Below are 26,882 nucleotides of genomic sequence, written 5' to 3' on the forward strand. Positions count from 1 at the left end.
AGCAGAGGGCAGTTTCCCATCGTCCAGGAATGGGTTTTATTCTTAGCCGAGAGACAGCAAGACCGGTGGGAAAGAGCCACCCGGCTGCCAGGACAGCGCCCCCGGGCTTGAGCGGGGGAGGGACGGAAAAAGTGGCTGTCCACAGGCCGGGCAGGACAGGGAGGCTCATCAGAGGTGGCACACTTCGGAGAGGGGGATGTCAGGGTGACAGTGTTCCCTGGTAGTTGGGCCACAAGACTCCTCAAGGACAGCCTGGTGACGGATTCCCAACACTAGAGGCGAGGCTGTGGCGGCCAGATTGTGTGTGTGTGCGTGTGCGTGCGTGTGTGTGTATATATGAGTATTTATAGTTATTTATAGAACGGGGTAGGAGCAATACCACGGAGGGGCACAAGTGTTCACCAACATCACGCCTGGATGTGTCAGCTCACCACTACAACAGACTAAGTCACAGATGAAGGGCGGGGCTTTGAGGCTGGGGAGCCACTGTTAAGTCACAGAACAGCCGTCCAGGCAGGCTTGGAAAGGGAGGTCTCCGAGGAATAGAGGGATCTGGTTAGAGGTCGAAGGGGGGCCTGGGGCTCTCAGGACGGGATGGACTTGCCTGACCCGATCGGCTGGCAGTTGGAGATAAAGCAAAGAGAGAACGGAGAGGAGGGAGAGAAATGGTAAGGCAAGGGCAGCCAAGCCCAGTGGGCAGGAGGGGGCTGGCAGGGGGAGAAGACGAAGCTGAGGGTGTGGGCGAGGGTTCTGGAATGGAGGAGAGAGAGAGGAAAGGCGGGAGGAACTGGAGGTGGGTGGGGGCCGCAGCTTCCCAGGGGGCGGGGGGGGGGGGGGAGAGGCCGGGGCGGCCCTCCCCCTGCCACGCACGCCGGTCTCTCATACACCACCAGGCAGTGCACCCACAGCTCCAGGCACATGCTCGGCCCTCCCTGTCTTCCAACGTACTGGCCTGGGGCCACCCCTAGCCTCGGAGTGTGGGGCCGTGAGCCCCAGGCCACAGTCACCAGTCCTCACGGAGAGAGACAGGAGGAGAAAGAACACTGAACCAGGAGGGCAAAGCTAAAAGGATGGCTGGAGGGGGCACTGGAGGCCCCTCTGGGCGGGCAGAAAGCCTGGAGTCCTCAGAAGGGACCCTGGGGAGGCGGGGAGGTCAGGCAAGCCGGATACCAGCGGCCACAGGCTTATAAGTCTAAGAGGGGAGCCTCAGCTGGTCGGGGGACCACAGGTCGCGTAGGTGAGGCTGGGCCCTTCCTGCTGGGGAAAAGCAGAAGAGCAAGAGTCAGCGGCAGGGACAGAGTGGCAGGCGGGTCGCTGGGTGACTGTGCGGCCCAGCCAGGGTGGGACCCAGAGAAGCTGACTTGCCTAGGTCAGTGGACACTGTGGTCCCCTTGGCTGAAAGGCGTAGGTCACCCTAGGAGCACCAGGCCCCAGGGCCATGAGCCTGTGGGCTGGCTATGGCGCTTCATCTGGGGCCGAGGACACTGTCATTTGTTGTGCCTCCACAGGCATGACAATACCAAGGAGGGAGGGAGATGGCCTGCGTGACCCTGCCTCGCCTGTGAGCTGTGGACAGGGCCCTCCAGCTTTCAGAAAGCAGCACCCCACCTTCGCCCCGGATGGCTGCCCCATGGCTGGCCCGCTAGAGGAGGCGGGGCCCTACCATGGCTCTGGCCCCTGAGCTGGGTGCTGGCTACCCTGCCCCAACAGCACGGCTCAGACTGGGGAGACAGTGTGGCACCCCTGGGACGAAGTTCCAAGGCCTCTGGCTGAGTCCGGCCCCACGCACAACCCCCTCCGAGTTCCCTGCTTCTACACCATTGACCATGAGCTCTCTGCCCTCTCTGCCGGCTCCCGAGAGCTTGGGCGCGGAGCCTGTCCCAAGAGCTCCCCAGGCTCAGCCCTGGAGGTCCTGAGCAGTGGCACTGAGTCCCGAGGCTTGCTGAGAGGGAGGTGAGAGAGCCAGCTGGCAGCGAGGACAGAAAGAGGAAAGAATAAGTCTGGAGCTGCAGAAGGGAGAGGGAGGGGGAGCCTGGCTCTGAGGTCCCAGGTGCGCCCCCCCATGTGGAGCTGGTGCAGCAGGGGTGGGGGACAGACACACCGTTCATGCAGCAGGCAGAGAGGCCCGTATGCACCTACCGTGGCTGACGCTCCTCAGGGATCACTGATAGTGATTCTGAAAGACAGCACCAAATCAACATGGCAGTTCACACGCACGGACGGGGCAGGCCTGGGGATGGGGTCACGCACACGCACACGCCCGGGCGTGCACACACATGCTGGGAGGCCCCACGGCCCTGCATGCACACACTGACACACATGCCTGCAAACAACACGCATACACCTCCCCCGCCTCCCACTGCCCAGCGCCCTCACTGGCCGGCACGTGCAGCACGGATGTGGGGCATGCAGCCACTCGGCACACTGAAGCACACGCGTGGGCTGAGTCACAACACAGAAGCTCGCCCATACACAGGAGGCATTTGCACCAGCTCCCTGCACACTCGTGCCTGGCGTGCTCAGAGGGCCACCTGCAATGCTCCATATGGGACAGATCTTGCTTTCTTAGGGTCCAGCTGCCATTTCTCTGCCCGAGAACCTTCCATGGCTTCCTAGTCCCCACAGCATTGAGTCCCAAGAAGACAAACTTTTCTGTGAACTTTTAAGGTTCTGTAGCCTGCCCCACCATACCCAGGGCAACCTTTTCTTATTCTTCCTCCTTCTATCTGCACTCTTCTCTGGCCAGCGGCTCTCCTCAATGCATCCCACACTAAACCTTCGCCCGCACCGACCCAGATGTCCCTGACTCCTCATCACCTGAGTCTTATCTCAATCAGCCCCCAGACCTCCCCCAGGTCAATCTGTCTTGAAGCTTCCCAGGCTGTTGTCTTCCCCCGAGGCAGGGCCGTGACTTGCCAAGTGTTTCCCGTGTGTTAGCAAGACTGGAGTTAGAGCAGGTGCCAAATCTTCCTCTTCCCATATGTCACCCCTCAGCGCAGACCTGGGCATGTCAAATACCCTTAAGAATCTGAACTCACAAGGGAAGTTAGCAAAGCGCTCCTATAGCCACATTTGCAATTCATGCGGCTTGTCTACAGTCACTGTCTCCCTTGATCCTCACACCAGCCCTGGGAGAAAGGCAGAATGTTAAATATCATGTGGTAGAAAGGAAACTGAGGCCCTGGAAGGGAAAGTGACTTGCCTAAAGCCCAGGATGAACCAGAACCTCTGGACTCCAATCCAGCGCTCTTGACCAATACCACGCTGCCTGCTTTACCCCATCTGCTTTGGTCATCAGATCACCGTGGAAGCAAGTCCCATCTCTGCTTCATTTGGGGTTCATGGGGGCTAGACCCACGAAGGCTAGGCCCTACCCTCCAGCCATCTGGAAACACAAGTGGATGCTATTGGTCTGATGTGTTCTTCCTCAAGGAACGTGGCCAGTGGAAACAGGGACTGAAATATCAGAATGAGCTTCCTTGAAAAAGGGTCATGAATGAAGAAGGCAAATCCAAGGGATGAAGTAGAAGCCTTTTCCTTGGAAATCTCTGGGAATGGGGCAGCCTTCACCCACTCCTGCCCCAACACCCACCATGTCGGTCCAGGCCAGGTAGGGCCAGAGGCAGGGCCAAAAAAGAAAGCCAGTAGACTGCCCCATGGCTCCCAGTCCCCTTTCCCAGATGCTCCGTGTCCTAGCTCGTGCCTGGATGCCATTCTTACACTCACACTCGTGTGCACGCCCACACACACATCACACACCTTTCCAGTCAGTCACAGCCTGGCCTCTGTTCCTGTGGGCCAGAGGCCAGACACCCCCTGGGACAGCTCAAAGAGTCAGGACTCAGAGTAGCCCTGTAAGTGAAAAACTCCACATCTGGAGAGGATCTGGGTTCAGAGATGCCCAGACCCGAGGTAGGTAGGTCACTAGGGGCTGGGAGACAGAAGTTGAGGATGGAATGGAGAACGGAGGAGGAGGAGGAGAGCGAGGAGGAAGGAGGAGGAATGCAACGTGTGGGAGAGAGAAGTGAAAAGGGAGGGAAGCGCCATGCAAGTGCTGAAAAGAAGGGGGCAGGTGGGAGGAGTCCCACAGCCCCCTCCCCAGAAAGGACCACCTCCGGGACTCAGCGCTCCCTAGGGCGCAGGCTCCGCCAGCCCTCAGCCACACGTCGGGTGGCACCCACGTCCGAGCGCCCTGGATGGAGAGGGCCGGCTCTGGCCACACCTCCCTCCCGGCTACGCCCGCCCGTTGGTCTCTCCCATCGTATTCAACCCCTACTCACCTGGGGACCCCGGGCGGGGCGCGGTTGGGGCGCGAGGGCACCTGTGGGGGAGGGCCGAAGGGGTCAGGGGAAGCCCCCGGCCTGGAGGGCACGGGGGGCGCCCCCCCCAGGGCGGACCCAGCAGGCGGAGGCCCAGGAGCAGGGCCCCGCGACCCGGGCCGGGCTGGGGGCACGGCGGGGGCTCGGCGCTGCGGCGTGGGGCTGGACGTGGGTGACCTACGGGCGACAGGGCGTGGAAGACAAGGAGGGGAAGAGATGAGCAGCTCCGCCCCACCTTGAGGCCCCGCCCCAGGCCAGCGCCGGTCACGCCCATGCGCGGAAGCCCCGCCCCGCCCCGCCGCGCCCTACTTGTTCCCGGAGTTTAAGCCCCGCCTCCGGTGGCTCCAAAGTTCCAGCTCCACCCAGCCCCGCAGCCAGCGCTCCACGGCAAGCCCCGCCCCGCAATAAGCCCCGCCCATTGCTACTAAACCCCGCCCCCTGCTCCAGGTGGGAGCCGTTCCGGTGACGCGGGCGCGCCACTGCCCGGTCCCGGCCCTCCTCCCGCGGGCCCCGGGCTGGGGGGCTTTGGGGCCGTGGGGGCCGGCCCTGGTACCTGCGTCCGGCCGGTACGCTCTGCACCTGCAGCCAGGAGTCGTCCACGGGCGGGGGCATGGGCGTGCTGACAGTGGTCGTGTTGATATCGCCGATGATGCTGAGCGCCTCCTTCAGTGCGTGGTACATACGCAGCATCTCGTCGCGCCGCTGCGCCTGCTCCGCCGACTCCTCCATCAGCGTGTTCTGGTCCCCGCACGAGTAGAGGTTGGCCAGCAGCTCCGAGAAGATGAATTCCTTCGTCTGCGGGCGCGCGAACAGAAGGACGGGCTGGGGCCTGACGCCCGTACCCCGTGAATCCCCGCGGGACTGTACGCTGGACTGGGAGTTCGGGGTCCTGGCTGTGCCACCGCCTGACCTTGGAGGTCTCCTCTGCTTCCCCGCCTCCCTCCTTGCCCTTTTCTCAGATGGTCCAGAGGGGAAAAGTGACCTGTCCAAGGTCATAGATGTGGGAAGGCACTCGGGGCCCACCATGCAACCAAGGACACCTAGTTACTCAGCTGTGTTTCAGCCTCAGGTTCCCCATCTATAAAATGGGGTAGTTAGTTACATCCTTTCCAAGGACTTGCATGCTCCACGGGACCAAAATAAGGTAGATGAGTTTCAAATTTTCTGAGCCCTTGAGTAACAGGTGTGAATGCGTCCTTGGATTGCGTGAAATGGGACTCTCTGTGTGTAGGCGGTGGGTTTATGTGCTCCTTATACTCCGCAGGTGCGGGTCCTGGGATACTCATGGAGAGGCACTGAGACTTTTACGCCATAGTCCTGTGTCTCGGGGCTCCTGGGTGGCTCAGTCGTTAAGCGTCTGCCTTCGGCTCAGGTCATGATCCCAGGGTCCTGGGATCGAGCCCCGCATCGGGCTCCCTGCTCGGCGGGAAGCCTGCTTCTCCCTCTCCCACTCCCCCTGCTTGTGTTCCCTCTCTCGCTGTGTCTCTCTCTGTCAAAATAAATAAATAAAATCTTAAAAAAAAAAAAAGGCCTGTGTCTCACTTATCTGTTGTTCAAATATATATTGAGCACCTACTCTGTGCCAGGCACTGTGTTGTTCTGCACTTTATATTCCCTTACTTCTCAACTGTATTATCCGTATGTTTACATATAGGGAAACAGAGGCTCAGAGAGGGTAGTTTACTGAAAGCCAAACAGAATTTGTGGCAAATCCAGGATTCAAACATAGTTCTAATTCTCTGGGGGCCATGCCTTTTCATGGATGGTAGTGATTCTGCGGGGCGTGCATTTCAAAACATGGCCTGGGAGTTCTCAAAAGATGTGACTCCTAGTTCCTTTTGGGAAACATTTAAGCATGTTTGGAACAACTTGGGTATGTGACTACAATATAATATACAAAGCTCACATTATATTTCTTTTGGACAGCTCTCGTGTGGACCTATACTTACCTCGCTAGACCTGATCCCAAGGGACTGGACTGTGCCTCCCCCAGGCCAACCTGGTCGCTGCCTCCCTGGTCCCCCAAGAGCACCCACCGCCCACGAAGGGTTGCACCCACGTTGTTGATCATGAGGTGCATGATGGTCTTCGGCATGAGGTCCCGCACAGTCTTGTTCACGATGGCCATGTATGAGTCCACCAGGTTCCGGATGGTCTCCACCTGCCGCTCTAGCTGTGGGTCCATGGAGTGCATGAAGCTGTCTGAGCCGTTCTCCTCAGTCTCACTGGCCTGCCGTTGAGAATAGAGGGCATCAGGGTGACTGGGCCCTCACAGCCAGGTTCCAGGCACCCCCAGGGTTTCGGCCCCTCCAAGGGTGCCTGGAACACTGCCATACAGAGAACAGACACCAGCTCCCCCAAACACTCTGCGTCTGCCTACTCTGCCCACCCCAGTGCCTCTTAGGACCCCAGGCCCTCATTCAGCCTTATCTTGGCTCTCAGTCTAGTGCCTAGAATTTGCCTCAGTTTCCCAGTCCATCAATTAGGATAGAACTTCCGAGGTCCCTTCCTGATGCTAAAGACCTGGCCAGAGCTGCTGCCAGTCTGGAGACACCTGGCAGAAGGCGAGGGAGGGGCACACTCACTTTCTCCTTGTCCTGGGAGGCCCACACCAAAGCCAAAGAGGTCACGACACCAGCATTGCCACCGCCGCCGCCGCCACCAGCAAGCATGGCCCAAGCAGACACACACAGAAAGGAGAAGGCGAGTGAACCCAGGGCACTCTACCCCAGCTCTAAGGTAACTCGAGACATCCCCACAGTGAAAGAGAGGAGGAAAGTGGAGGTGGCCACAGAAAGCCACCACGATACGAAAGGGATGCAGGAAATGCCATCGGTGGCAGAGGAGGGTCACAAAGAACAGGCGGAAGGCTTCACTCTGATCCCACCCCAGCGCAGGTAGGGGGAGGATCCGTGCTATTTCTGAGCTGCATACGGGCTCAGAAACGTGACATGACTTGATATCACTGAGGATGATGACCCTGGGCCCCCTGTGGGAAGTAGCTTGCTCCCCGCCCCCCGCCCTGCCACTCACCCCAACACGCTCAGGATACACGCCAGCCCTCAGGAAGGAGGCTTTCCAGCTATCCACCTCCTCCTGTGTCTCACAGGCCAGTTCCAGCTGCCGATAATCCTTGTAGACATTCCTGCAAGATGGAGTAAGGTGGTGAGGGGAGAAGGCGTGAAACCCATTCACGCAGGTGGTGAAGGGCACGCACGGATTGGGGGCATCACGTCTGGAGTCCAGGCCTGGCTCTCTCATTTCCCAGCAGTGCGACCCTGGGCAAGTCCCCTCCCCTTCCAAGCCTCGGCTTCCTCGCCTGGAAGATGGGTTAATAAAACAACTCCTGCCTCCCTGGGTCATTTTGAGGATTCAGTGAAATTAGCAGTAAAATGCTCTACTAGAAAGGGACTAAAAAGGGGGGGGGGATGAGCCCTCATAAGAGGGGTATCCCTGACCATGCAGCCCCCATTGGCTCCCCCTCGCTGCCTGGGGACCTCCCTGATGGCAGCTCTACTCACCCCTCATCTCGAGTAAGGGGAAGCCCACAGGAGGCAGCCCTGGCTTGGGAGGCGAGAGGCCCGGTACCATCACCGACCCCAGTGGACACTGAGCAACAAGAAGGGGATCAGGCCTGGTGGTGGGCTCTTCCTTGTCCTCCTGGGCCTGGCAGAATGTCTTATGCAGAGCAGGTGCTCACTAAGTGACTGTCTAAATATTTGTCAAAGGAATGACTTGCTGTGGGGCTTGGGGCAAGTCCCTCTCCTTTCTGCTCAGTGAGGGTGGTTTGGGGCTCCAGTCTGGGGACCCACCTCTGCTCAGTGTTAAAGAGGGCAAAGATGTGCTTGCTTGACATGAAACCTTTCTCCACGTCCCGTAGCTTCAGGTTGTCCACGGAGAGCATGTATTTCTTCTCTTTCTCCTGTGGATAGAGGTGGGGGCGATGGGTGAGCTCGGCACTGCTCCCTGCTATGCCTCACAACCTGAGAGCGTTCCGCGCGGTGGGGCGGGGCTGTGGAGCCCCAGAGCGGCCCTGGGCTGTGGGGGCACCTGCATACCAGGTACGACACAGGTGCCATCTGAAGAAAGCCTGGCATGGAGCCCTGGGCCTGCCGGGCGCCTCTGGTTCCCAATGGCACTCAAGCCATCCCCACCACCTCTGCATACATGCCAGAGCCCAAGAGCGCAGGGTGGCGAGACCGAGGGTGGCTCCCAGTCCCACCCCAAGCAGGCTCTGGATGCCGTCCAGGCCAGCCCCAGCCAGGGACCCCGCACTCAAGCCTCTCTCGCCCCCAGCCTGGCCAACGGGACCGGCTTTGGCTAAGCTGCTGACTTCATTTCCTGACTATGGAGACAGAGAAGGGGGGCCACCAGCCCCAGCAGCTTCAAAGGGCTGGCTCAGCCCACGCCAGCCCCCTCCCCCACGCCAGCCGCCCATGTGTTAGCAATCAGGCGCACAGCACAAGCCTGGAGGTGGCACGTCTGTGTGTGCAACGTGTGTAGTTGTGTGCTTGTGCAAACACACACCAGCTGGAGCACGCACCATGACCATTGTGTATGTGCGCCCACGTGTCTGTGTCGCATACGTGTGTGCGTGCGCGCGTGTGCCCGAGGAGGTGCACAGCATGGCCATGGGTCCGTGTGAGCATGTTTGTGCATCAAGGCGGATGTGTGCACGCTCTCATGGGTGTGTGTGGCAACTGTAAACATCTGTTTGCATGGAGCATGCCTGGGGGGCTCTCTGTGGGCATGCATGTTTCCACGCAGATGGTTTGTTGCATGGGTTGAACACGTTTGGTTTATCTGTAGTCGTCTGGGAGGAGTGATGTGTATCTGTGGATGGGCATGTGGGTGCCAGGCCTACGTGCACACTTGTGTATGTCTGCTGTGGGCTGACATTCGTCTATAGGCTGGTATGTTCAAGGGAGACTCAGGGATTGGCAGAGGAGATACTCCGGGATGGGGCTCTGGGAGGCGGAGGAGGGTTTCTCCTGCTGGTACCCCACGTGCCCACACCACAGGACCCATGCTGTGGCCGGGGGATGTCTGTGTGGATCTCAGGGACTCAGGGCTTGGGCATGAGCCTCATCCAGGATCTCAGGTCGGGGGCAGGGGGGAGGGGGGTGGGAGGGGGCTGGGTTGAGGAGGACCCTGCTCCCCGGTCCTGGCGCCGTCCTGCCCACCTCCTTTTGCCCCCCACACCCGCCTGGCCCGTCCAGCCACATAAAGCCTTCTTTATGCCAGGCGGGTGGCCGGGAGTCCCAGAGGGTGGCTGGGGGAGGAGAGGAGGAAGTTGCACACGCGGCCAGGGAACATCTGGAAGCATTCGAGGGAGGCCCCGCCACCACCCGCCCTGCGCTCTGGGGTTGGACTCTAGGTAGGAGCGGCCTCCTCCCCCCACTCCTCCCTTCCTGCTGGCCAGCCCCCTCCCCAGGCCCCTCCTTCCCAGCCACAGCTCCCGCTCACCCCTGCCACGTCAAAGGAGGCAGAAGGGGAGTCGGGAGCAGAGAGGGGACCACGGGCTGGCTGGGCTGGGGCTGGGGGCCTTGGATCTCCAGGACATGGGGCCGAAGCTCCCACCCGACGGACAGACACTGCTGCCTGGATGGACCAGAGGACACCTCCACTCCGTCTACCCAGTGTTTAGACTATCTGTTCAGGACTCCCAAATTGTACAGTAGTCTGCACATTGGTTAGGCTGGGCTGGGTTAGACCCTCGGCGCCGCCGCTGGAGAGCTGGACCGACCCCCACCCGCCATCCCAGAACCGGAACCTGGAGACGGGGCAGGGGGCTGGGGGTGGGGGCACGGGGGGGGGTGCTGGGAGGAGGTGTAGAGGGAAAAGGGGCACCCTGCTGTTGAGACGGGATGGGGGTGCTGATGGGCGGCGGAGGAAGTCTCAGAAGATGGGGGGTGGCAATGAGGACTGGGGATATGGGCAGCCGCCTGTCTGCCCAGAGGGCCACCCAAGTCCCAAAGACCAGAGGGCTGGCGGCTAGGGAGAGAGGGGGCCAGATCATCCTCCCTGCAGCCCAGACCACCTCCATGTCCGCAAGCTGGTAGTGCAAAAATCCACTCACATCTGACACACACACACACACACACACACACACACACACAAACACAACAACTTGACATGCACACCTGCACAACTCAGACACATACATTCCCACACCCAAACCCAAGTCACACATTCGTGCCCCAAGCACACTCGCACATCTTGGGGGCGCACACACGCACCCTCACAGTGGAACACTGGCTCTCTCCCATCCTTCCATCTCGAGCACATACATATTCTCAGACGTTCCACGTGCACATTCTCCTTCCTCAAGCCCATTTGCCACACACATACCCCTTCATTTCCACACCGGGCACAGGCACACGCCTGAGAGTCGTACCTCAGGCGCACACAGTCTTCCCCCAACCACACCTGGACGCTTATGCCCCAAACACTCTCCTCCAACGCCCCCCCAACACCACCCATCAGCCTCACACCCCACCTCCCGGCACTCACTGCCTACCCCCACCGCGCCCCACACACGACCCGACTCAAATGTACACACAGAGCTCAAAAAGACCCCGCCACACGAGGACGGGGCCCCTCTTGGATACATTTCCCTGCAGCGTAGCCCTCAGCCCCAGGTCACACTGTCCCCTGGCCCAACATATAACGATCCTCACATAAGAGCATCAGGAGTTCTGGGGCCAGCAGTCAGCACCCCCAGCCCATGAGGGGTCTAGGCAGCCTGCCTGAGCGACAGAGCAGGAAGCAAGCCCCCCACCCGTGTCACGCCACCTCACACTCCATCCTTCCAGGGGCCCCATGGTCGGGGAGAGGCCAGGGTTGGGGTAATGAGGTCCAGATGACTTGGCGCCCCCGCCAGTGACGATGGAGGGCCCAGCCCAAGATGGGGAGGCGGGGGAGCCTTCCCCGGGGCAACTTGGAGGGGGCGGGGATCGAGGAGGGAGCTCAGAGACCAAAATCACAGCCCCCCACCCCAGCCCCACTTCCCCACTGGAGCGCCCTCTCCTCCAAAAGCTTCCTCAGGAAGAAGGTCCCCTCCCCCACTCTGTGGCCAGCTGGAGTTCATTACCACAAGTCCCCCCCACCCCAAGCCCTCCCTATTCTCTCTGGTCACCTCTGGAATCCAGATGTGGAAGCCAAATAGACTCATTCTTAAAGGAGACCGGCAGTGAGGGAGGGAGGTAGCAGGGGTTCTGCGTGCCCCTGTGCGCAGGGGGGGGGTCTTGTGTGGAGCCTCTGCAGGACCCCATCACTCCCGGCCCCTTGGCCTGGAGGCACCTGGGGCGCCTCCCTTGCACCGCTGGGGTCTGGAGGACTGGGGTGCAGGGGTTAACAGGGTGTCTGGCAGCTGGATATGTGTGTGTCATAGGCCTGTGGGGGCCACGGGGGAGGCGGCACACCCTGGAGCTGGAAAACAGGAAGGCCACAGGGCTGGCGGGGTCAGGGAGGGGCGCCCAGCACCCCTGCCCACCCTCTCCAGGGCGCTCGGCCCCAGGCTCCCCGCTCCTGCCATGCCACCTTCTCTGTCCAGCCTGGATGAGCTCCCAGGATTGCCTGCCTCTGATCCTTGCAGCCCACTTCCACCCAAGGGTCTTTGATGTGATTTAAGAAAAGCCCTGTTTGTTGGGTGGCCCGGTCTACTCCAGGCCCTTGGTAGTGTCTGAGCCTGACTCTGGCCACCAGCCAAACCCCTTGGTGACCAGTGGCCCGTTACTCACCTCGTCATCCTTGTACCAGGACAGATTCTCAGCGGTCAGCACAAACCAGTACTCCTTGGAGCCCCCCTTCATGATGCCAATATTGTTGATGGTCAGCCAGCCCTTCCGGATGACCTGAAGGGTGAGAGGGCAGGAGGTCAGTGGGAAGAGACCAGGACTCCCTGTGGAGGATGGAGTAGGCAGAGAGGCACTCAAAAGCCCACCCCGCCTCTAGCTCTTGGAGGTCTGGCCGGGCAGGGAGGGTGCGGGCCAGACCTGCTGTGGTTTGAACCACAAGTGAATAGACTGGAAGATGGAGGAAGGCAGAGGTCAGCTCAGGGTAAACAGCCTTCTGACAGTCAGAGCCATCTGAGGAGAGGACTGGTAGCCTTGGTAGGGGATGAGCTCCCCACCACTAAAAGTGTGCAAGCAGAGTTTAGGGGGCCCACTGGGCAAGACAATTCTGAATGTCTTTGCAGCTTAAGATCCACCTTGTTCTAAGACTTGTTTCTGACTTCAAGGACTTTGTACGTGCCACTGCTGTCTCTGCCTAGAAAGCACTTCCCTCCTGTCTGTCTGCCAAATTCCTCCTCACCCTCTGGGTATCAGCTCAGAAGTCCCATTCTCAGGCAGGCCCTCCCTGGCCTCCAGGATAAGTCAGGACCCCCATTATCCTCTTATAGTCTTTTATCACTCCTTTAAGTCTTCTTCTATGACAAAGGCTGAGATTTCAAAATTGTGTGTGTGTTTATGTGTGTGTGTGTGTGTGTGTGTGAGAGAGAGAGAGAGAGAGAGACAGAGAGAGACAGAGAGAGAGAGGGAAGCTTATCTGCTGATGTCAGCCTGTCTTGCTAAATTATGAACTCTCTTGCTCACTGGTATATCCCAGCACCTTGCAGTGTGCTTGGCAGACAGTAAGTAATCAATAAATATTTGTGGCATGAACACATGAATGCTAGGGCAGTAGGGTTTTAAGGGTCTTTGGCCCCAGGGCCTGGACAGGAGTAGGGTAGTAGGAAGTGGGAGCAGGGTGAAGGGCTGAGCATGAATTGAACAGGCCCCTTCTTCCCTGGGGAGCCCAGAGTAACAGTCAAAGGTCTGTTTTCACAGCAGGATGCAGCTGTCCCCAAGAGCATCCTGAGCCATCACTATAGACAGGGCCTGTAGATTCTACTCCAAGGGCAAGGCCACTAACTAGACCCCTGTGGTGGGCCATTCAGAAAGAACTCCCTCCCCCAGCCCTGACCTCCCTGGCTCCTCTGAGCATCCAGAGAAGAGCCAAGGAGCCTGGGGAAAGCCCTCTGCTGTCAGGCCTGCTTCTGAGGACCTCGAACCACACCCTCCTCCCGGCACCCTCCTTGACCCTCTGGTTTCCCCCAGAACCTTGCAGAGAACCCAAGTAACATAGTGGATCAGGAGCTGAGTAGCGGCCTTCACCGTTCACAGAAACACGATAGCCAGGTGTCCCATGGTCCCTCTTCCACCCTGTCCAGGTCCAGTGAGGATCCCCAGTGTGTTGTCACTGTCTTTGGAACTGAATCCAAATGCCAGGCCCTGGCACTCCACGCCCCAGGAACTGATCAGCAGACCGTGTCCCGCTACTCCCTGCTCTGACTGGCAGCCTTTTTCCTCCCTTGGCCACCCCCCGCTCTGCCAAACCCCCTTCCACAGCCTCTGCACCAGGAACTGCCTGCCCCTCCAACTTCCACCCTGCCTGGGTCCTGACTGCAGGCTCAGGTGTCCAGGGGTCAGGACCGGAGTCTGACTCCTGTCCAGGGCCAGCCCAGTGTAGGCACCACCGAGTATTTGCTGAACTGAATTGCCCTGGGATATTACACTCATTAATGCCTTTGTTCTATTGAGTACCTACTGTGTGCTAGGCACTGGGTTATAGGGCTGAGAATTTGCTGATGGACAAGAGAGACCCAGCCCTTCCCCTCATGGGGTTTGAGAAGGAAATAAGTATGAAGCCAATAATCACACAAACACCTAGATTGTTACAAAGAAACTACGGCCTCTGGAAAACTCCGGGCTATGACTCCTGTGTACAGGTCGGGGGGAGAAGTGGTGTTTCATCAGAGATCTGAAGGACAGAATGGGCGAGGAGGGACTTGTCTCTTGACACTCATTCATCTCTTTACTCCACTCTCTGGTAGGGATAGCTACCATCCATCCATCCATCCATTCATCCATTCAACAGATATTTGAGGAGCACCTACTGAGTGCCAGGCCCCTCCCAGCCATTCTCACCCACCCAGCCCACATGGTCTACCTCTGCCTGAAGTAGATGCTAAGCTCATGTGCGCTGATGGACAGCTTGATGGGACTCTGTGAATGGCTAGGCCTTGCCTCTGGACTGGGAGCGCATGTGGACACCCACGTGTTGGTGTGTGCAAGCAGCTCAAGCCAAAGAGTGCCCTTTTGCCCCCTTTGCACCCCGCTGTAAATGGGCCCCCTCCTCCCCTTCACTACGTAAGCCAAAGAGCCCCAGTCCTGGTACTCACCAGAATCTCATCCTGCAAAGAGGTAACCATAGCAACCACGAGAAGCATCGGGAGAGAGGAGAGAGGGTTACTGAGGCAGAGTGGGAGGCTTGTGGCTGGCAGCTGACAGGCTCCCTGGCCCCCGTGGGACCCTTCCCCTTGGGGAGGGGGCTCTCAGAGCTTGGCGTCCATCCGGCACCCTCCATCCCTCTGGCTGGGGCACTGGGGTTGACTCACCTGGTTCCCTGAAGCCTTCTTCTTGTTCATCTGGTTGCTCCTCTGCTGAGCACTAATAGGGAGAGAGGGAAGAGTCTCAGAATTTCTTCTCTCAAGAGGCCTAGCTTCAATGCCACTACTCAGTGGGCACCAGACCCAGAAGGTTAACCCAGCAGGCCTGGGTCCTACACCCACACACACACACACTCACAGGAGATGTCACCTTCTCTGCCTAGGGAGCACTCACTTGGCAAAGCCTATGAAGTCCTCATGATTGGTATTCATGTAAGCCAGCTCAATATCGATGAGAAGCATGACCTTCGAGGATACACAGGTCAGCAGGCAAGTGGAAAAAATATGGCAGGGTTTTAAAATGCATGAAAGGCTGGAAGAAATATACTTATAGCACATATAGAACCCATAATAAATCAATCAGTGCATCAATAATAGTATCCATAACAAACAAAGACTTCCTACAAGTCAGTAAGTGAAAGACAGACAAGCAAATCAAAAGAGCCAGAGAACATGAATGGGCAATTCACAGAGGAAATGCATATAATCAATAAGGCTATGTAAAAATGCTCACCCTCATTAATAAAGAAATCTAAGTTAAAACAATGAGATCCTTTTATAACCCATCAAATTAATAATAAATATTGGTAATGAGCAGTGTGGGCACAACTGTGAGAAGACGGATTCTCATATACTGTTGGTGGAAGTGCAAGTTAGGATCACCTTCTTGGAGGGTAATTTGGCAACATTTAACAATATTAAAATGCATATATTCATTTCTAGAACTATATATATACATATATATGTCTCTTAGATAAACTCACCAAGTGAACAAAGATATATGTATACCAGGGTGTTCAGTGTGGTGTAGTTTGTAATGGAGAAAAATTGGAAACAAGCCAATGGCCATCAGAAAGTGAAATAAATTATGGTCTCCTCTGAACAATAAATCACTCTACAGTTATTGAAAAGAATGAGGACAATTTCTAGGTTCTGGCACTGGAAGATCCCCTTTGCAAATGAGGAAGAGTGATGAGATTCTTAACTGAGTCATGACCAGAGGAACATGACTGATGCACACTACCAGGTTTAGACCCAAACCCCACTGCTCCGCATAATAAGCCTGTGCTCACTGAGCCTCAAGTTCCACAGATGAAGTGTGTCTGCCTCCTAGGAGTGGCGAAGGCACAATGAAATGAGGCAGATCACACGTCTCACACGTAATGGGTGCTCAACAGATGTTAGCTTCTACAATTATCTTTAGAGAAAAAAGGCAAGACACACAGCAGGACTGTGGTTATTGAAGATTAAGATGGAATCTGGAATGTGTATAGGTCTAGGGAAAAAATGCCTAGGGGCGCCTGGGTGGCTCAGTTGGTTAAGTGGCTGACTTCAGCTCAGGTCATGATCCCAGGGTCCTGGGATGGAGCCCCACGTCTGGCTCCCCACTGAGCGGGGAGTCTGTTTGTCCCTCTCCCTGTGCCCCTCCCCTCACTTGTGCTCTCGCTCTCTCTCTCTCTCTTTTTTTTAAAGATTTTATGTATTTATTTGACAGAGAGACAGCGAGAGGAAACACAAGCAGGGGGAGTGGGAGAGGGAGAAGCGGGCTTCCTGCGGAGCAAGGAGCCCGATGCGGGGCTCGATCCCAGGACCCTGGGATCACGACCTGAGCAGAAGGCAGATGCTTAACCTACTGAGCCACCCAGGCGCCCCAAGAAGTAAATCTTAAAAAAAATGCTTGGGCCTGGAAGGGAACACACCAAACTGTTAATAACAGTTCTTTTGTGGGAGGAACTGGGGGTAGGGAGTGAATGAAGGAACACTTTACTTGTAATTTAATTACTTCTATACTGATTGAATATTTTATTATCTGTCACTTTTGTAATTGAAGAGATCAATGAGGTTTCAAAAACACAACATCCAAACAAAGATGTGAATGACTGGGGGACAGCATCATCATGGAGAAGGGGCGTATGAATATGGAGGCTAGGAATTGGGAGCCAGGGGTTGGTACAGACAGAAGGATGACAGAGAGATGGACAAATAAGGAGGACTCGCCTATCAGCCTTCTGCGGGCCCGTGAGGGGGCCTGTTCATCTCTGCTCCTCCCAGCTCAGAGGCGGCATTCAGTGACTATGTTTGTGGATGAATGAATGAATATCTGGTAAATGACTAAATAAATTCTATACAGGCAATGGAACATCATTCGGACATTCCTTAAAAAGGAAGGGACACCTGCACCCCAATGCTTATAGCAGCAATGTCCACAATAGCCAAACTATGGAAAGAGCCCAGATGTCCGTCGACAGAGGAATGGATAAAGAAGATGTGGTATATATCTATATATACAATGGAATACTACTCAGCCATCAAAAAATGAAATCTTGCCATTTGCAACAAGGTGGATGGAACTAGAGGGTATTATGCTAAGTGAAATAAGTCAATCAGAGAAAGACAAGTATCACGATTTCACTTGTGTGGAATTTAAGAAACAAAACAGAAGAGCATAGGGGAAGGGAGGGAAAAATAAAACAAGAAGAAATCAGAGAGGGAGACAAACCCTAAGAGACTCTTAATCTCAGGAAACAAACTGAGGGGGTTGCTGGAGGGGAGGGGGTGGAGGGTGGGGCAACTGGGCAATGGGCATTAGGAGGGCACGTGATGTAATGAGCACTGGGTGTTATATAAGACTGATGAATCACTGACCTCTACCTCTGAAACTAACAATATACTATACGTTAGTTAATTGAATTTAAGTAATGTTTTTTTGAAAAGGAAGGGAATTCTCGGGGGCGCCTGGGTGGCTCAGTTGGTTAAGCGACTGCCTTCGGCTCAAGTCATGATCCCAGGGTCCTGGGATCGAGCCCCACATCGGGCTCCTGGCTCGGCAGGGAGCCTGCTTCTCCCTCTGGCCCTCTCCCCTCTCATGCTGTTTCTCTCTCACTCGCTCTCAAATAAATAAATAAATAAATAAATAAATAAATAAATAAATAAACAAATAAATAAAATCTTTAAAATTGAAGGGAATTCTCACACCTGGTATAGAGGGACCTTGAGAAAATTATGCAAGTGAAATACGCCAGACACAAAAGGACAATTGCTGTAAGTTTCCAGGTATATGAGATCCCTAGAGTTGTTAAATTCACAGAAACACAAAGGAGAATGGTGGTTGCCAGGGGGTGGGGGGAGGCAGGGGCTGGGGAGTCATTGTTTAATGGCACAGAGCTGCGTTTGGGGAAGATGAAAAGGTTCTGGAGAGACGATTGGGAGTGTGATGGTCACAATTCACAACAGTGTGAATGGGCTTCACGCCACCGAACCACACACCGAAAGGTGGTGAAAATGGCAAATTGTATGTTATATATATTTGACCGCAATAAAAAAGTTAGAGAAGCAGAGAGTATGAGGCGAGAAGGTGTAAGGGAGCCTGAGGCAAGAGGCAAAATGGGAAGGGTGGGGCAGGAGGGAAGCAGCGTGCGGTGGGCTCACCTGCTCCTTGGTGCGACCCTCGCGCTCCCGGATGTGGGTGGTCACGATGCGCTCCATCTCCTCCCGCAGCCGGGGGTACTGCTGGAGCTAAGGAGGGGCGGGAGGGGAGAGAGCCACGTACACAGGGGGCACCGGCGGGGAGCACCCCCACCCCACCAGAATCCGGGGATCCAGGAGCGTGCGGTGGCAGGACACACAGAAGGCCCGAGATGAGGGGAAGAGAGGCCTGGGGTCCCAGGAAGCTGAAGGCACCAAGCCACGGCCACCCTTTCCCCCAAGTGTGGGTTCCAAATGGCAATTCAAGGGTCTTTCCAGTTCCAGGCCCTCTTCTTCACTGGCCTAGCCGGTCAACTTCGGGGGGACGGCAGTTCCCATGGGCAGAAATGCCCCAGGGCTCAGCCTGCCCCGCCCCCTTGGTAGCAGCCATCTTGGAAACAGACTATTCGATGGAGGCCTCTTTTTGGGGAGCCGTTAGCTCCCTAAGCTTTCGCTGACCCCCAGGGCTATACCCCTTGTCCTCCCAAAGGCTTGGAGGGACAGTCAGGTGGGGAATCAGGCAGACAACAGCCTCGAGATTCCTATCCAGGAAGAATCTGGGGAGGGCAGGGCCCGAGGTGCCAGTTGGCCTCCTGAGTCAGGCTGAGGGAGGGGGCAGGGGGAAACCAGCAGGCACATACAGGACATGCAGGAGCCCCAGGCAAGGCATGCGAGGGCACGGGGTGGGGGGCATGCGGAGTGGGGTGCCAGCAGCATGAGCAGTACCCCGCGGGGGCCTGGCTGGGCCCCGGGCCTTCTTGGTAGAATCCACCCAGTTTTGCCTCCCTTTGCATGCCCCGGCCTGGCACCATCATCCCCAGCAGCATCTGCCCAGCCAACTTGTCTCTACCCCACTCCTTTGGGGTGGGAGCTCACCAGTACCCATTTCCCTCGTTTTTATCAACTGAGGCAGAAACCCTCCTCCCTCTGCCTGTGAACTCTGCCCTCATCTCAGCCAGGCTCTGGACAAAGCCCACATCGCTTCCTTCTCCTGCAGGACTGTTGGATGCCACCTCCTCCAGGAAGCCTGCCCTGACCACCCCCAAGAGCTAGGTTAGGGGCCTCTCTGTGCCCCCCCCCCAACTGGATTGTCATTGCCCTGAAGACAGTGGCAGTTCAGGCACACGGCTTTGGCTCAGAGAGGGCAGGTTGAAGGAATGAGAGAATGAATGAAGAATGGATGTCTTCGCCCCCCTTGCCAGGGTGAGTGGACACCAGCCCCTCCGGCTCATGAACCAGCTCCTCCTCGGGGAGGGGGCCTCGCTGAGCTGACGATGGGGAGCCCACCCACAGGAACTTCGAGTCCTGCTGGCCTGCCCTCCCCACTTGGTGGTCACATGGGACCCAGGTCGGGCAAATCTTGAACCAGTCCTGTCACTCTTCCCATGCCTGGGTCCGGCCCCTCGGGTGAATCCCCCTATGTGGGAAGAGACCTGCAGGTTAGCGTGCCTGGGTCACAGGTAGTGATCCTGAGGGCAAGGTGGAGGCGAAGGGGATGGGGCAGGGGGCCTGGGGAGAGGCAGGAGGATGGGGAAGAAAGTGGCACCCTGGATGCCCAGGAGAGGTAGACGTGAGAGATGTGAGCCCCCCCCCCCGCGCCCCCGACCATCCCATGGATATGCCAAGGTGTGGCTGATGTGGCCAAGCACAGGGGACCTGGGGGAGAGGTAGCCCGAGACCGAGGCTTCCAAACAAACACTGGCTAGACGGGCCTGGTGGACCCGCTACCCCGTGAAGCCCAAGGAGGGGCTCCACTGCTCCTTGAAGTCTCCAACTTGGGGTAGAGATTTGGGACTGAGTCACCTCCTCTGAGGCCTCCTCTGAGGTGGTCCCAAGTACTTCCTCCCAGGACAGGGCTGTGGCAGGGGTGTGTGTGTGGGGGGGGGAGGTGGGCAAGGAGGGAAGGGGGAGCAGTTTGCCAAACAGCATGACCAATTCTCCCACTAACCGCCTGGATGTTACATTTGTCAGGTTTTCCACGTGTCACACATGACAAGGCAGCCTCAGCCTCTTTGAGAAGTTCTGTTCCCTTTGAGCATCTTTTTCCATTCTGGCTGTCTCTGAGCCTTTCCAGGACTTTTAGCCAGTTTTTAAAATGGAACATTTCTTTCTCAGTCCTTGGCTGAGTGGGGCGGTCAGCTTGGAGCCCATGAGTGAGTGGCCAAGGACGCAGGCCCGGGAGCCACATGACTCTTGTTTCAAAGCCAGCCCCTGCCCTGCCGACTCTCCTTAGGAAAGTAACTGCAACCTCTCTGAGCCTCGGTTTCTCCATGTGGAAAATGGGCCAGTAACAGCACTTTCCCTCTCAGGGTCCTTGGGAGGATTGAGCAGTACATCCCATGGGCGACATTAAACTCCAGATTTCATCCAGAGAGGAAAGTTGTAATCCAGCAGGCCTGGGAAGTGTTAGAATTGACTATTTAGAAGCCTCTGGCAGGGGTGCCTTGCTAACCTTAGAAGACTTGCCGGGGGGAATAAAGAAGATGGGTGAATTTTGCCATGTAAAGAAACAAAATCACTACTCATTAAATACATCAAAAGGCAACATTATTTTTTAGAAATAATTTATAAGCTTTCCTTTTTAAAGTTTTTGGTATCAATATTCCTGCTGACAAAAATCTACAGACTCACTGTAAGACTAAAATTTGCAAAGTGGAAATGGAAAAATTCCTATTTTTCTTGCCCTCTCTTAACATAATGGTTAGCAATTTGATGACTATGCCTTTGGAATTTTCTTGTTTACATATATTATTTCCTCCCCCAATACTATATTATCTTCTGAAACCTGCTTTTTTCCCCACAGTACATTGTGGAGGGACATGTGAATGGAAATAAATATGCCTTGCCCTTTTAATAGCTATTGTCTGCCATTGACCGCATGATACCTTACATAATCGATCCCCTCTTGAAGAATATCTGGGTTGCTTCCAAAATCTTACCATTTACGATAATTACTGCTTTCCTTTGGAATGCAATTCAGCAGACTGTTTCACAGTTTTTAAATGTTTGATTCTAGTAATCAGCTTTCTAGGAATCTATCCTAAGGAAAAAATTCCTAGAGAAAGAAAAATAAACATTTGTATTGGCAAAGGTGTTCAGGGGCACTTGGCTGGCTCAGTTGGTAGAGTGTGTGACTCTTGATCTCAGGGTGATGAGTTCAAGCCCCATGGTGGGTGTAGAGATTACTTAAAAAAAAAAAAAGATGTTCATTGCCAGATTATTTATAATATTGAAAAACTGGAGACAACTTAAATGGCCTGGGTGGCGCAATTGGTTAAGTGTTCAACTCTTAGTTTTGGCTCAGGTCCTGATCTCAGGGTTGTGAGCTCGAACCTCACATTGGGCTCCACACTGAGCGTGGAGTTGGCTTGAGATTCTTTCTTTCCCTCTGCCCCGCCCACTCGTGGTCTTTCTCCCTCTAAAATAAATAAATAAATCTTTAAAAAAAAATAAAAAAGAAATGTTCACCAATAGAAAAACTGTTACGTAAACCATGATAAATCTATTTAGTAGAATATTATGCAACCACTAAAAAAGGTTTATGTAGACTATGTAACATACCTCCCCAAAATGTGTGTTACTAAAAGAAAAAGCAGGATGCTAATATATTCACAGTGTGACTACCTAACAGGGTAAATAAACCTATGTACAGAAAAAAGATTTGGAGGGGGTGCCCAGGTGGCTCAGTCAGTTAAGCGTCCAACTCGTCCAACTGAGCTTTCGGCTCAGGTCATGGTCTCAGGGTCATGAGATGGAGCCCGGTTGGGCTCTGCACTCAGCTGGGCGTCTGTTTGGCAATTTTTTTCTCTCTCTCCCTCTGCCCCTCCCCCCACTCTCAAAATAAATAAATAAACCTTAGGAAAAAAAGATTTGGAGAAATAAATTGGTAAAAACTTTTTGGAGGGCAATGTTGGAGAAGTGGGGAAGTTACCAAAATTGTGAATGTTCATATACACTGACTGGCCATTGTCTGTCTAGAAATTTGCCCTAAAGAAACAACAGGATACGTACTATAAATACATCTGTAAGGATGGTCACTGCAGCACTGTTTGTAAAAGAAAAAAAAAGTTTGAAACAATCGAAATGTCAATAGGATATTGAATATATAGATCATGGCACATTTCTACAGCGGAATATGATTCAGCAGTTCAAGGGTAGATCTTGTAGTTATGTACAGGGTTCCATTATACACTGCTCAGTAAAAAAGAGTTCCGGAATCAGCGTGTATAGTATGATCCCATTTAGGTTAAAACTGGCGTATATTTGTAATTAGTTAGGAAGCTAATAGTCCTTATTTTTAGGGTTGTACGATTATAGGGACTTGCTTTCTCTGTGCTGTTCGAATATTTTTGTAACAATCGTGTACAATCAGAACAAAATCAATACTGATAGTTTCAATTTTTCTTTCAAAGGCGTATACTTGCAAGAAATGTACAAAAGTCTCACTAGTGGCTCCCTGGAAAGGGAAGGTTGTTGCCTTCTTTTTAAGCTTTGGCATTTCCTAAATGTTTAAAATTGAGAAGGTATTAGTTTTATAACGAAAAGCTGAAGTTTAAAATAATTTAGTTATATCTTGTCTTCTTTTGTAAAGAGATTTGAGGCAGCTTAAGATAAACTCGGTGTTTTTTAAAGTTTAACAAAAGTAAGATTGTGTTGCTGAGTATGTAGTGGGACCGTGACTCAGATGTCATGGTAAATACTATGCAATGGGGAGTCCAGCCCAGATTTTACTCCACTTGGAACTGGCCTGGAGTGGATGCTAATTTGCTTACTGTCCACATTAGGCACAAAAGTGGGCAAAGTGAGACAGGATAAGGAAAGGGGCGCACGTGACTAATTAGGCACGAGCCATGAAACCCGTGAAACTTATTTGCAACATGAAGTTGAGGCAGAAGTGCCCCCACCGCCCAGCATAGGGAGCTTTTTCAAGTACAGGCAAGGCTGGGCTCTCCCTGAGATTCTGATTCAGCTTGCTGGGCAGGGGCATTTGAATCCTGGAGAGGCTCCCCCAGGCACCTGATTCTCATGAACTCCCCTGGAAAGAACTGCCTTTGGAAGATCTGGCTAAAAATCCTCAGAATGCCCAGAAGTAGACAAATAGGAAGAAGGCATTTAAAAGGTCACAGACCCAAAAGAGGCTGACCCTGTCGAACGCATACGGATTACCATAAAGTGAGTAATCCAATATGCTTTTAGGCAAATTGGTTTTGAGGAACTGGGATAGCTTCCCCCACCCCAGGAGGCCTGGATCCCAGATCTATTTCCTCAGCTTCCCTGAATCTGAATCCCACTCTGCTCTCCTTTTCTGAGACTCAGTTTATTCATTTGTAAAATGGGGATAACACGACCCACTTCTTAGGGTCGTTGGGAGGCTCAAGTCAGTTAACAAAGATGAGCACTTAGCTCAGTGCATGGCACATAATAGGTGCTCAACAAATATCCGCCATCCCCTTATCATCGTCACCATTGTAATTCTTGTTGGTGAAAAGGGGCCGCTGAGGATGCTCGGGTTGGAGCAAAGTCTTCTAGCAGAGATGGGGGCCTAAAAGGATCGTAAGTGTAAGCAGACCCAGGGTTATAAGCTGGCACGAAACCTAAGGGCCCAGAATCACCCAGCCAGCACAGGCATCTGGGTCCACGTGGGTGGCCGAGAGGCTGGCAGGCCTGCTCAGCAGATGGCTCTGCCCACGGGAGTCCATGGCCATGAGGAAGGGACGGCCAGGCCCAGCCCCGCCCTGGCGGCGGTCATACCTTTTCGCTACACTTTCTGATGGTGGTGGTGAGCTCACTGACTACCATATCCACACACTTGATACTGGGCTCTTTGAGCTTCTGCACCTGCTTTTTCACTGTGGCTTCAAAAGCGAGGTCAGGTGTGAAGAGGCCCGTCCTGCACCCGGGGAGGAGGGGGGACGGGAGGAGGAACAGCCGTGGGCAGGTGGGGAATAGAAGGGGAGTGAAAGCCAAGCAGAGCCAGGATTCAGGAGTGGAGGATGGCACAGGCATAGGGGGAGACGGAGAGACACCGACACAGAGAAAGGGAAGAGAACAGAAGACACTGTGAGTGTGGGACCGGCCCTCCCTACCGCCACCCGGGGTCGGCACCTCCCAGGTGCTGCCAAGTATCCCGCAGGGCTCTGTGGGGTACGGGTTGGGGGGCTTCTGAGGGACCAAGCCTCTGCTCTGTACAAGGCCCCTTACTGAGTTCAGCTCCTCTGCCCAGGGCTCCCCCGCCCCCGCCGCGACTCCTCAGCTCCACTGAGCCGGCCCTCTCTGTCTTTTCCAATGCTATCTTTGTCACAGCCTTTGGGTCCTCCTAAGGGGCTGACCCAGGCCAGGACCCCACCCACCCATTCTGTTCAATTCAAGGTTTGCCAACACCTCCTGCATTCACTTCATCTTGACTCCAAAGCCTGGCACGATTCCCTACCTCCACCAGGATTGCTGCATCCAGCTGCCCAGGCTGTGCACTGCCCAACTCCAGGGGGCTCCATTTGCATAGACCATGGTGCAGATGATGCCTCCTGGAGTTGCAGTGTAGCTGCCTGACCTCCACTCTCCAGCTCCTGGTTCTACTCCTGCCCTTCCCTTTCTCCTCAAGGGGCATCCTTTGCCTCTCCTCCAAAAGGGTCTGGAGGAATTCAGCTGGGAAAGACAGAAAGAGAGAAGAGGAAAGACAGAAAGAGTGGAAGTGGTGGTAGAGAGGGGCCAGGGCAGCAGTGGGGAGAGGCAAGAAAGGGAGGCTGGGGTGGAATCAAATGAGTACTGGATTTGGAGTCCAAAGCCTTGGCTTCGAGTGGCCGCTGTGCCACCTGCTAGCTTATCTGACCTTGGACAAGTCACTTGATCTCCTAAGCCTCAGTTCTCTTGCTGTGACATGGGTGCCATGCTCCCTGCCCCGCCCTCCTTGGGAGGTTCTGTGAAGCTCAGAGGACGTAACAGATGGAGGAGGACTCTGTCCCTGGAAGGTTGGATGTGGATGGAAGGGAGGGGCAGGGTCCTGAGTGAGATTGGGGTGAGAATGGGGACGGTGAAAGACAGTGGGGAGTCGGGGTACCTGCGAGACCTGGGTCCTTTGTACCCCTCTAGCCATCCAGACCCCCAGAGCAGCACCCAAGAGGGCCCTGTATCTCACCTGTCTGCAGCGCCAAGGTGTCCCCGTGACCCTTCCCTGGAGCCCCCAAAGGGGACCCCCAAAGCTGGGAGGGGGCTCAGGGTCCCTCCAGGCCGATTCTCCCTGAGCTGGGGGAGCTCTTGCTGGGCTCTCAGGGTGAATAGCCACCATCACACCTGTCTTATCAACGTGTGATCCCTGCGCCTGGGGGCCAGGGAGTGGGTGAGGCCCCCTCAGAGAGACCCCCTGTCTTAGTCTGTGGTGGCCTGCCTTCCCACCCCGCTGAGGTCTGTACATGCTACCGAGGAGGCAGTGGGGGGTGTGGGGAAAGGATCGCCTGGCAGCAGTGCAGGATGGGGGCAGAGGTGGGGGGGGCTGGCCCGGGCCACCGGGTTACCTTCTTGGTGCACTGTCTAACCGTGCTGATTAGCTCCGAGATAACCATGTCCACACACTTGAGACACGGTTCTCGGATCTTCTTCACCTGCTTTTTCACAATGGTCTCAAAGGCCATGTCTGGGGTAAAGAGCCCCGTTCTGAACGCCCGGAGCGGGAGAAGGGCACAGTGTCATAGGCCAGCTCCTGCCAGGAGTGCCAGGCCAGGGCCCCCCCCGACCCCCTGAACTCTGCCCTTGGGGTCCTCCCACTCCCTCTCTCTGGGCATCAGTGTCCTCATCTGTAAAACGGGCGGGAGGGATTCTAACGAAGGACTTTCCATTGACGCTCTTTGGGGCAAGACAAGGTCTGCTTGTAATTGTCATGTATGGCCTGCTTCCTCTGAAGATTCTGTTCATACAAAAGGTGCTATGGCCAAACATGGTATGAAAACTGCCAAACTGGGCTCTCTTTAAGAGCCTTTCTGGGAATAAAACATTTTATTTTAAGACCAGAAGAGATTTTTTTTTTTTTTTCTGTGTCATGGCCAATGCAGTTATCAGTCTGTAATTTCTATGCCAAACCCTGGAATTGAACCTGTATAAACGCAGGGTCATTTTGGTCTCGTTCACTGCCTGGCACATAGCAGGTGCTTTAAATTTTCTTGTTGAATGAACAGTGTGGATCTGGGTCCCTGAAGGGGGCTAAGCTTTTAAGGAAACATCTTTTTTTCTAGGCCCCCTTCCTGTTCCAAAGGCCGTGGGGTTGGCTAGAAGGAGGGAAGTGATGTGGAATGGGACCCACTTGGGGCTAATGAGACTATGGGAGGGTCTGGAGGGTTGAGAGGCCTTGTGCCATCCTAAAAGGACACAGACCAATACCTAGATGCTCCATCCCAGGCCCTTCCCAGTGGTTTGGCAGCTTTGTGCAGCTACCTGGATAGGACTTGGGGAGGCTGTCTCATCCTGAGGATGGGCAGGGGGCCCAAGCCCAGAGGATGCTTCCCCAGCTACCTATGTCCTGGGCTCTGCCCAGCTGGTCCAGCCTCCAGGCCCTGCTTCCAGGGACAGCAAAGGAAGACAGCAGGTTGCAGGGAGGGGGTGTCCCAGGCCTCCAG

General features: G+C 55.0%; 1 protein-coding gene across 20 annotated transcripts in view; it reads right to left on the reverse strand.

Annotated features, from left to right (window-relative positions):
• Window positions 1–2: 2 nt before the first annotated feature.
• Window positions 3–26,882, reverse strand: part of DNM1 (dynamin 1) — a 44,654-nt gene continuing 17,774 nt past the window's right edge. The window contains exons 10-23 of one of the 20 annotated variants that reach the window (XR_012382196.1): window positions 24,028–24,166; window positions 18,241–18,327; window positions 14,987–15,057; window positions 14,761–14,812; window positions 14,545–14,556; window positions 12,062–12,175; window positions 8,132–8,241; window positions 7,353–7,464; window positions 6,905–6,916; window positions 6,379–6,549; window positions 4,899–5,114; window positions 4,281–4,496; window positions 2,140–2,176; window positions 3–617 (exon numbers count right to left, since the gene is read on the reverse strand). Coding sequence is in view for 14 of the 20 variants with exons in the window: in XM_025888488.2 (XP_025744273.1) it covers window positions 1,185–1,257; window positions 4,281–4,496; window positions 4,873–5,114; window positions 6,379–6,549; window positions 6,905–6,916; window positions 7,353–7,464; window positions 8,132–8,241; window positions 12,062–12,175; window positions 14,545–14,556; window positions 14,761–14,812; window positions 14,987–15,057; window positions 18,241–18,327; window positions 24,028–24,166 (1,411 nt within the window). In the remaining 6 variants the exon portion in view is untranslated. Of the gene's footprint in view, window positions 1,258–1,713; window positions 1,716–2,139; window positions 2,177–4,280; window positions 4,497–4,872; window positions 5,115–6,378; window positions 6,550–6,904; window positions 6,917–7,352; window positions 7,465–8,131; window positions 8,242–12,061; window positions 12,176–14,544; window positions 14,557–14,760; window positions 14,813–14,986; window positions 15,058–18,240; window positions 18,328–24,027; window positions 24,167–25,787; window positions 25,927–26,882 lie in introns of all 20 variants that reach the window. The other 19 variants (XR_012382191.1, XR_012382192.1, XM_073905682.1 and 16 more) reach the window with 19 other exon arrangements.

The sequence above is a fragment of the Callorhinus ursinus genome, unplaced genomic scaffold, assembly GCF_003265705.2.
Source record: "Callorhinus ursinus isolate GAN/ISIS: 27379988/994484 unplaced genomic scaffold, GSC_fseal_2.0 scaffold24, whole genome shotgun sequence".
Taxonomy (NCBI): domain Eukaryota; kingdom Metazoa; phylum Chordata; class Mammalia; order Carnivora; family Otariidae; genus Callorhinus; species Callorhinus ursinus.